Below are 10562 nucleotides of genomic sequence, written 5' to 3'. Positions count from 1 at the left end.
AGTTCATAGCTGTCATTGTTTACAGAGTTCTTTCTGTGCTCTGGTCCTTGTTCTAGCCCTTTCTATGTATTGTTACATGTAAGCCCTGTGGTACCTCTGCAAGGTGAGTTTATTACGCACATTTCACAATGAAGAGATGGAGTTTCATGAGAAATGACTTGCCCAAGGTCATACAGTCTAGGGGTGAAGCTGTCTGACACCGAGGTCTGTGGTGCATAATTTCCATAGGGAAGCATTGAATGGAGACTTCCTCTCTCTCCAAGGGGACTTGATCCCAGGTTTTGAAGGATGGAAATCAAGCCTTGGAGGTGGCCACTATGGGGTCAATGGGCCAACCCTTGGTGGTGGCCTTGCCTCCCAGGGTTGGCCCTGAGCACTCAGTTCATTTGGCCTTCCTACCAGCAGGATCTCTGACTTCTCACAGCATCCTTGGGAAGTAAATGTGATGAGGGTCGTGATGTGAGGCATCAAATACCAGAGGAGAGTTGGACCAGGCCCTTAGTCTGGGTACCTGCCATCTCCCTGTCTTCTCCTGGGCTGGGGTGAGGCTGCCCTGTGGGTGTGGGGGTGATTCAGGCAAAGCACGTGGGCGGTGGGCAGGCACTGTAGCTGTGGCTGGTGGGCGTGGCCTGCTTGGCACCAAGGGCAGGTGACCCAGCCAGTTCTGCCTCTGACACTTCATTCCAGCCATCCCTCTGACTACGATGAGAGCCTCTCGCCACCTCGGCTGTAGGCCCTGGGCCCCGGACATGCGGTGATCTGAGAACAAGGCAGCCACTGCCACACCTGGACTTCACCAGATGAGTCTTTGCCGCACAGGTATTGAGTGCTCTCCAAGGTCCCAGGGGGCCCAGAGTGAGGAGCTCAGGGGTCCCTCTGGGCCATGCCTGCCCTTTGCTGATTGGCCTCAGCTGGGACTGGGAGAAAGCTTGGGCCTCTAGCCGGGGAGGCAAAGTTGGACGTGAGCTCTTGGCCACTGGGCGTGTGGGAGAGCACAGGCTCTGATGGAAGTGGGCACCTTCCACTGAGGTTTGGGGGTCTCAGGGAGGGCGGACACTCATAGCTGCCCAGGGCAGAGGTGAAGGAGGCTCCTGACACCTCTAGCAGACCCTGGGGATGTGAACTCCAGGGCAGCAATGTGATGGGAGCTCAGGATGGGATGAGAAGGCCCCAGAGCCTGAGAGGGATGGGGCCCAGGTGTCTCATAGGGGCTGAGCCAGCAAGCCCGGGATGGGGGTGGGCCCTGTGGCCCCGGGCCTACACCATCTCCCAGGAAAGGCCATTCTAGTCAGTGCTGGGGCTTGGGAGGCACTTTCCAGGTGAGGAAGCCCAATCCCTGAGAGAGGGAGGGCCAGGCCCGCGAGAGTCCAGCAGGTGAGAACACAGGTTTACGAGGTGACTCAGGCAGCTAATTATAGCTGCTGCAGTCTCCCCAGCCACAGTTCTCCTGACCCTCTCCTGCTTGGGCAGGGACTGCCCTACACTCACTGGCCAGGGCAGAGGAGATGGAGCAGCCAGAGGTCATAGGTGAAAGACATAGGAGACCCTTTAGCCCATTTCTCAGAAGGGAAAACTGAGTCTCACGGAGGGATAAGAGACTTGCCCTCCATTCCTCTCTTCCAGTGTTGGCCCAGCCCAGCCTTTAGCCCCATCTGTCCACAGGTCGCTTTGGGCTGATGGAGGTGGTGTGACTGTGGATATGGCCAGGGACCTGGTGCTGATGGGTCTTTCTTAATGGAATGCCCGAGGCCCCCTCTCGGAGCTCCCTGCCTCAAGGTGCCTGCACTCCAGGGCTGATGCCCCCTGCCCCCACCCCTTTCTCCTCCCCTCTTTCAGGGCTGCTCATGTTTGGGCGGGGAGGCGGGGTGGTAATGAGGCTCTCTCATTTCTAGACGTCACCACAGTCTGAACCAGGCTATGCTGCGATGCACAGTACTTTCAGATAATAACTAGAATTATGACTGAACGCTTTACCAGGACACATCAGACTTCCATATGATCTCTAGAATATCTGCATCAGCAGTAACCTGGTTGCTTTAAACGTGCCTTCTTAAGTCTTTCTGTCATTTTAGATACCTATGGTTTCACTCTGATGCCTCTGCAAAAATGCCTCCCCTTCAAGAAGATTTATAGGAGAGATTTTCAGAGCAGTGCAAATAATTCTAATGGGAAAACTGATGGCTTCATAAAGCTGTTAACAGAAAGGATGAGTTATAGGGGACTGAGTGAACTCGTAGATGTGGTTATAATCTTGTGGTTTCTATCTTAAAAAATACTGGTTTAGATCTGTTTTCCAGGGTAAGGAAAACCTTCCCCTTAAACTGATTAGCCGCTGTTTTAATTCACTTTCAGATCTGTCTGTGCCCTGTGCCCTGTCAGTACCACGCGGTCCACTGCTTATATCTTGTCTAATTTATAAGACTGTGGTCTCTTATAACACCCAATCTGTAACCAGGCCTCCAACAAAACGTATATGGCTAAAAATGCAACATGAAATCATTGCAGTAGTGTAATTCTATGTATCAGGCTTCCTTGGTGGCTCAGACGGTAAAGAATCTGCTTACAATGCAGGGAACCTGGGTTCCATCCCTGGGTTGGGAAGATTCCCTGGAGAAGGGAATGGCAACCCATTCCAATATTCTTGCCTGGAGAATTCCATGAGCAGAGGAGCCTGGTGGGCTACAGTTCATGGGGTTGCAAAAAGTCGGACATGACTGAGCTACATACACACAGTCTGAACACACCACAATCCAGACACCTCCTCCAGAGAGCTCTCCTGTGTGGGTCAGGATGACCCATGGTGCCCCTCCACCCAACTGGGCTCTTCTTATAGAAATCACCCCCTCTGGCCTCTCCGTGTCTCTGAGGGTGGCTCAAGCTAACTGCAGAGTCACCTCCTATCTACACAACCCTTTCCCCTGTCCACCTCTTCCTCTATGGCCAGCCCACCACCCCCAGCCAGCTGGCTCTGGCGGCAGCCTCCTCGTGGCCTCTGGTCTCCTCCCTCTCCCTCGTGCTGTCTCCTATAAGACCCAGATCCCTCTCACTTCCCCCCTGCCCTCAGGTTCAGCCAACTCCTGCTGCTGTTCCAGGCCCGACATGCTCTCAAGCCTCTTACTGCCCAGGGGTCCAGGCACACCAGCTCCTTGTTCCTTGCTGAACTTTCTTGACCCTTGGTCTTTGCTCGGGCTATCCCCTCTGCCTGGACAGGCCTCCCCTTCCACACAGAAACCTCTAAGTTCCTTTCGGTTTCCTTGGAAGACATATCAGTTCCTCTTTCCAGTACTCCCTCCAGCCCAACACAGGGTCCAGCCCATATGAGCATCAGTGAGACAAGTCTGTGCTGAGCTGGGTGAGGCTCAGCTGGTTCCTCCAGCAGACAGATAGCCACCAGGCTGGTTACACTCAGCTTTGGGGAGGGAAGAAAGATGATCTGTGTGTTAGCAGAAGAGAGCACAAGGGGTGTGAGAAATTAAAAAACCAGAGAGGTCTGGGCTGTGTTACTAGCAGCATAGTGTCTAGAACAAAGGAGGTGACAGTCCTGCTCTGTCAAGGAGCATTCTGAACACAGACCCTGAGACATTTAAAAAGCAGAGTTAATTCTCAGGAATCTACCTGGAGATGGGTGGGGCTGGGGCAGATGACTAGAGAGAGGTCAAGGGCATGGTGGTCTCTACCTGGAAGCTCTGATGGGCTCTCCTCAGACCCCCAGGAGCAGGGGTGCTGAAGCAGGGAGCAAGAGAAACTGCAGGGACCGTCTATGCACAATTGTGTGAGTCACTCAGTCGTGTCCGACTTTTTGTGACTCCATGGACTGTAGCCTGCCAGGCTCCTCCGTCTACAGGATTTCCCAGGCAAGAATACTGGAGTGGGTTGCTATGCCCTTCTCCAGGGCACCTTTCTGACCCAGGGATCGAACCCGGCTCTCCTGCACTCCAGGCAGACTCTTTACTATCTGAGCCAACAGGGACGTCAACCCTATGCAGGGTTGGCAGCCTGGAAAGACAGAATGAGCGTCCCATCCTAGGGGTATAAGCAGGGGCCACATGGTCTGAAAACCCCCCTGAAGCTCCTCCCTGTCCCCTCAACCTGAGCATCTGCACTGCAATTGTGTTCCAGCCATGAACGCCCACCCCAAGGAGATGGTGCCCCTCACGGGCAGAAGAGCCACCATGCCCTTTGTGAACCCTGCCATCCTGCAGGAGAAGAGGCCATCAGAGGTCACCCCCACCAAAAAGAGGTAGGGCCAGTAGGTTTGGGCCTGGGTGCTGTGCTGAGAGGCATGGGAGGGGCCTGGTGCCCACTTTCAGGGAGCACTTGCTGGGGGTGGACCTGAGACTCCATTCTCATCTCATCTGGGTGGCCTGGTGCCCAGCCAGGTGTAAGTAGGGATGTATGTGTGTGTAGCGGGGAGCCCTGCATACTCTGGGGCTGAGCTGGAGAGGTCAGTACGACTGGAGGGACTGGCGCACCGAGGCAGAAACATTCAGAAAGGTTTCTGGGGAGGCGGGGAGTTGCTGGAAGTCATCTTGAGACAAGGAGCTGAAAAGTGGGTGGAAATTCCAGGTTGGCAGGGGCCCCCTCCTTGGTACATTTTCCGTGTCCACTGGGGGGCTTTCATAGCCACTGGGTGCCAGCCAGGTAATTCAAGCTCTTCAACTCCACCTGTGTAAGGGGGACACCAGTCCATAGAGTGACGGTTCACTCCACAGAACTTGATGGCCCTGATGGTGTTTTACTGCCTTGAACTTTGTCTTCCTTGTTATTGTCATTGTCACTCCCCAGGGCCCCTGGGAATGGGGCAGGGCCGGGACAGTTATGACCACTTCCCAGGTGAGGACACGGGGGAGGTGGGAGCAGAGAAAGTACTTCTCTGGGGTCACAGCTGGCCCCTGAGCTGACCCCATTGCAGTCCCCCTGCCCCCCTCAGCTGATTTGCTGCCCTTCAGCCTGAGTAGTGGCTCCAGTAAAGAATCTGCTTGCAATGGGGGAGACCTGGGTTTGATCCTGGGATCAGGAAGATCCCCTGGAGGAGGGCATGGCAACCCACTCCAGTATTCTTGCCTGGAGAATGCCATGGGCAGAGGAGCCTGGTGGGCCACAGTCCATGGGGTTGCAGAGTCAGACACGACTGAGTGACTGACACTCTCACTTTCCACCTGAGCGCCCTCCCTCACCCCAGCTGTGCTTCCCCTGGACCCGAGTGGGCCCTGGTCTGGCTTGTCCCATTTGCCCCACCTCCTTTACCCTGTCCCAGGCCTGTCTTAGGCCGAGGTGAGCTTGGTGCTTTCCCTTCTGTTGGTTGAGTGACAATTGCTGAGGTCTTTCGAGCACCAGGCCCAGGGCTGGGCCCAGGCTGGGGAGACTGGGGCATGAGAGAAAGAACACCCACCTCTGCTCACAGTTTGGATGGTGAGGGGGACCCCAGTGAGAATGCGGGGAGTGGTCTGGAGAGAGGGTGGGCTGGACCTGAGGAGGGGCTGGTTGTTCTGATTCTGTGTGTACTTTGTAGGAGAGCTGGTGTTACCGTGGATGATGGCAGGTAGACAGGAAGGGAAAGAGCATCCCTTTCCCTTGGGGAGGGGCAAGGGCAAGGGCAGGGCTTGGGGCAGGAACCAGTGAGGAGTCCCATGTGGCTAAAGTGCTGGGTAGGTGGGAGAGATGAGCCCCTCTGAGGCTGGGTCTTGGCTGTCAGTTTAGATTGGATACCTTGGGGACAGTGGGGAGCTATTGAGGGCTTTTGTGTGAGAGGGAGGGCAGGGCGAGGTTTGCATTGTGGAAATGATACTCTTGGAGAAGGAAATGGCAACCCACTGCAGTATTCTTGCCTAGAGAATCCTGTGGACAGAGGAGCCTGGTGGGCTGCTGTCCATGGGGTCGCACAGAGTCGGACACAACTGAAGCAACTTAGCATGCATGCGTGCATTGGAGAAGGAAATGTCAACTCACTTCAGTATTCTTGCCTGGAGAATCCCAGGGACAGAGAGGCCTGGTGGGCTGCTGTCTACAGGGTCGCACAGAGTTGGACATGACTGAAACGACTTAGCAGCAGCACCAATGATACTCTGGGTGATCTGTGTGGATGATGGATCAAAGGGGAGTCTGTTGTGATTGTTGCCCAGGTGATAGGTGGTTAGCCTGGTGGTGAGGCATGGAGAAGCAGGCAGGGATCAAAGAGGTATTAGCATCATGGAGTCTGAAGTATCAACTATGGGAAGGGAGGGAGAAGGAGGACTGAGAGACATTTTCAATTCTGATGGTGGGACCCGGATGGATGACAGGGCTGTCTCTGACATCAGTACTTCAGAGGAGCAGGAGCAAGGTCAGGAGGAAAGAGCCAAGTTCAGGTGTGAAATGCTGGCTGAGAGGTACTAGTGGCACACTCTGTGGAAGCTCCAGTCTGGAGCATTAGAGAGAAGACTGGGTGGACGTGGAGGTCAGACAGGTGTCAGAGGCCTGTGGGGGAAGCCTGTTTCTGGAGAGGCTTGCCTGAGTAGGAGCAGAGATACCTGGGTGGTTTTATTTTTCCCCTCACGGCAAGTGGGATCTTAGTACCCCAATCAGGGATCAAACCCCCATTCCCTGCATTAAGCACAGTCTGAATTCCTGGTCTGCCAGGCAAGTCCTAGAGCAGCTAAATCTTTGCCTTAAGCTTCCTGCCTCCCGTCCCCCTTCCCTCCCCTCTCACTTTCCCAGGGGAGGTTTGGACCTCAGAGAAGGACTGAGGACAGCGTTCTAGGAAGATCCCAGGTTCTTCGTGTAGTCCAGCTGCACTTCTGGGCCCAGCCTGGTTCATGAACTTAGTTCCAGTCTCAGCTCTGCCCATGACCCCTACCCAGTCAAGGGCTTGGTGTGAGGTGTGACCTTGGTCTTCTGAATAGGTGATCCCTTCTCCTTCCCAAGGCTTTTTGAGGGCCCTCACGTGCCTACTTCTCCCCAGACCCCAAAGATTTAGGCATCTCCCTCAGAACTGAGTATAGGACTCAGGTTTACAAAGAAAAAAAAATTAAATGTTATATATAAGTAAAGATGGCAGCTCTGACTGCTAAGGAAATATGTATCAACGGTGAAATTGGAGGCACCCAAAACTCCAGATCTGAGGGAAATTTTTGGACCTGGAGCTTTTCCTGAAGCATCATGTCCCTCTCTGTGAGAAGCTGCTGGCGTTCCTGTCCCCTGGGCCTTACCAGGGACGTAGGCACAGGCCAAAGGCTATAGAGGCGCTGGCCCTGAAGCTCAGAGCCCTCGGGCTGTCCATGGGACAAAGTAAGAGAGAGTCCTCCCCAGCCCAGGAGTTGCCTAGGGATCGTTCTCTGCCTTCAAAGGAATAGAAATGCAGGAGAAAAGCTGCAGGGCTGTCTGCCTACTTGTGTTAACAACACGTGGGTGGTGGCTCCTTTAGGGCTGGGTCAAAGATAGGAGTAAACAAGGAGCAGCTGCTGCGGGTCAAGAGCCAGGACGTCACCTGGCCAAGATCTTGACGTCTGCTCATGCTGGCGGATGAGATATGGCACGTACAGCGGCAAGCAGGGCAGGTGTGGGACAGGCCACCCTAGGAGTTAGCTCCTGACCCACAACTGGGTCCTTTGTAGCTCAACTCTCATTACCCTCCTTCCCAGACACTGAAGACCTCCTTTCTCAGTCACAGCCTTCATCTTCCTGTTGAGGGAAGCAACCTCCCACAGTTTACAGTTCAAGGTTGTGTTGGTCTGTTTCCTTATTGGTCTCTCCATCTGTCCACCTGTTTATCCAGCCAAGTATTCATTCCTCATCCATCCATCCATCCATTCATCCTTCTCACTATCCATCATCTACCTACCTATTCAGCCATCCACTCATCTGTGCAACCAGTCATTCTTTTATCAACTCATTTATCTTTCACGTATCCATCCTTACACTCATCCATTATTAGGTCTTCTGAGTATCACGATCAGGGTTGGGTTCTAGAGACTTAGGATGCTGCAATTGTAGTTCCCGCCACTGAAGAACTTACAGCCGAAAGACAGTGTGTTGTTGTCTAGAGCAAGGAAAGCAGTGGCTTCACTGTGCTATAACCTGGTCTCTTCCTACCAACCTACTGGAACAGGAGCTTTGCAAGGGGAGGTATTTTTGTCTACTTGTTCACCACAGTGTTCCCAGCTCCTAAAATAGTGCTTGGCAGATTGTACGTGTAAATGTCTGCTAGTAAATGCACTACTGAGCCCAGAGAGGTAGGGTGGAATAGAGGAAGGGCAGGGGCTGGACCAACTGGGGAAAGAGCTGCCGGTGTGAGAGTCGTCCGGCTCTGCCTGGAGACAGTCAGCACATCCCAGCCGGGATGTTTTGGGGCTGAGCTGCTATCAGATGTGTCTGTAGTCGCTGGGTCCGAGCTGCCATAGTGGCATGGGGACAACTTTGGGGTGACAGTTTGGGGGACTGCAGGGGTGCAGAGGAAGGCGACCGATTGCATAGGGTGGTCTCTGATGCCCGTTTCAGCTGGACGGTCTGAAATAAGGAGACAGCTCTGGAGCAGCGCTGCTCCTGAGCCCAGGCCTTAGGGAGCATCTAGCCCAGTCTCTCTAGGTGAGGACACTTGACCCAGGGAAAGTGAGTGGGGCCACATTGGGGCCACACAACAGGAGAGGCAGAGGCAGCCTAGAACCCTGGCCTTAGGCTCTCAACCGGGGGTTTGCCCCTCTCTTTTGGAAGAATGATTTGATTCTAAGTCAAGTCAGAAGGTTCCTTTTGATGGGCAGGAGACAGGAAGGGGGGCCAATGTATCAGTGAGCCCTGCCCTCACCTCGCTTATGCCTCATTTCTGGACTAGCTCTGAGCCTTCCAGGCTTGTCTGGGCCTGACCGGGAGTGACCACTCAGCGAGGTGGGCACCCTTGGCAGCAGGGCTGCAGGACACACAGGTGAGCAGGCCCTGCCCCAGCTCTAATGGGCTTGTTTGGGTGTCCTGCCAGTGCCCACTTCTTCCTGGAGATAGAAGGGTTCGAGCCCAACCCCACGGTTGCCAAGACCTCTCCCCCCATCTTCTCTAAGCCCATGGACTCCAACATCCGGCAATGGTGAGTACTCCAGCCCTTGGCTCCAGCGGGTAGGCAGGGACTTGCCCTGGGCCACACGGCCAGGCCTGGCTGTGGCATGCTGCCATTGTCCATTTAAAACCCTGTCCCTCCCCACTCCCCTCCAGCGTCTCTGGGAACTGTGATGACATGGATTCCCCACAATCTCCTCAGGATGACGTGACAGAGACCCCGTCCAATCCCAACAGTCCCAGGTGAGCCGGGCCCTCCCTCTCCTCCCACTGTGCCCCCAGGCAGTGCTAGAGGGGCAGGCACCAGGACCCTGCAGAAGAGAAAGAGGCTGCCACTGCGGAGTGCTGCAACATATGTCTGGGCCCATGGCAGAGGCATGTAGGTCATTTTTTGGGGGAAGGGAGGGATATTACATTTTATGAAAGTAATATCCATTCATCATAAAATACCGGAATAACAACACGCAACAGAATGAGAACTTGCTGCAATGCCATATACTTAAACTAAAAATACATGCATGCAACCATCAAACATTAATGCGTGTTTTACAAGAACACACACACAGAGAAGGACTATGCAGCGATGTGTTACTACAGCTGCCCATTTCGAGTGTGGGGGTGGGGAGAGAGATATTTGAATATATTAAAAATATTCAAACAACACAAAATATGAAGGTGCAATTTCTCTTCCTGTGATCTCGTGCTTTTGAGGTCTTCACAATGAACAGTTAGGTACGAATCTTTCCTGATCATTACAATGTGGAACCAGAGATACAGTCTGCTAAAACGTGATTGCCTTTGGATTAGAAGGGGAGCAGCGCATGAATCCCCCTCACCCCTTCCACCAGCACTAAGGGAGGGGAGGTCAGGCATTGTGATGGGCACGTGCAGATGTAAATACTGGTGCAGCGCCCTGTGGGCAGAGCCTGTGGGCACAGTGGCTCTGTCGGAGGAAGGTGAGACCCTGGGGAGGGGCGGTGCACATGTTGTGAGCTGGAAACATTTTCTGGCCTCAGTGCAAACCTGGCCAAGGAAGAGCAAAGGCGCAAAAAGAAGCGGCTGAAGAAACGCATCTTTACGGCAGTGTCGGAGGGCTGCTTGGAGGAGCTGCTGGAGCTGCTGGGGGAGCTGCAGGAGCTTTGCAAGCGGCGCCACAGCCTGGATGTGCCTGGTCAGTGCCCGCCCCTGCCGTCCACCTCCCTCCCTCTCCCCACCCCTCACCCTGCCCTCCAGCCTTAAATGCTGGGCTGGCGACTTCGAACCTGATTCGGAGGGCAATGGGGAGCCATGGAAGGGCTTAGATAGGTGGTGGTCGTGGTCTGGCTACTTGGCAGAGGATGGAGATAAATCTGGAGAAGACCGCTGTTCAGGCAGAGCTGGGACCCCAGCAGCGGGCCTGGGAAATGGAGAACAACTCTTCGTGGACTCAAAGACGTGAGGAGTGAATCCAGGGTGGTGCCACTTGGACTTAGGAGACTTGGTGGCTGGTGGGGCCTGAGCCGTCTTGGGGACCAGGGAAGTAGAGAGTTAAAGGGAGGCGG

General features: G+C 54.3%; 1 protein-coding gene across 3 annotated transcripts in view; it reads left to right on the top strand.

Moving 5' to 3' along the window:
- The window catches only part of TRPV3 (transient receptor potential cation channel subfamily V member 3), a 34779-nt gene continuing 24919 nt past the window's right edge, over positions 703 to 10562 (top strand). For all 3 annotated transcript variants that reach the window (XM_018064423.1, XM_018064422.1, XM_018064424.1), the window contains exons 1-5: positions 703 to 819; positions 4120 to 4240; positions 8948 to 9052; positions 9178 to 9264; positions 10038 to 10192. In XM_018064423.1, the coding sequence (XP_017919912.1) occupies positions 801 to 819; positions 4120 to 4240; positions 8948 to 9052; positions 9178 to 9264; positions 10038 to 10192 (487 nt within the window). In that variant the 5' untranslated portion in view covers positions 703 to 800. The remainder of the gene's footprint in view (positions 820 to 4119; positions 4241 to 8947; positions 9053 to 9177; positions 9265 to 10037; positions 10193 to 10562) is intronic.

This window comes from Capra hircus, chromosome 19, assembly GCF_001704415.2.
Source record: "Capra hircus breed San Clemente chromosome 19, ASM170441v1, whole genome shotgun sequence".
NCBI lineage: Eukaryota > Metazoa > Chordata > Mammalia > Artiodactyla > Bovidae > Capra > Capra hircus.
The sequence above is the reverse complement of the archived record's forward strand: the minus strand, read 5'-3'. Positions and strand labels throughout refer to the sequence as shown.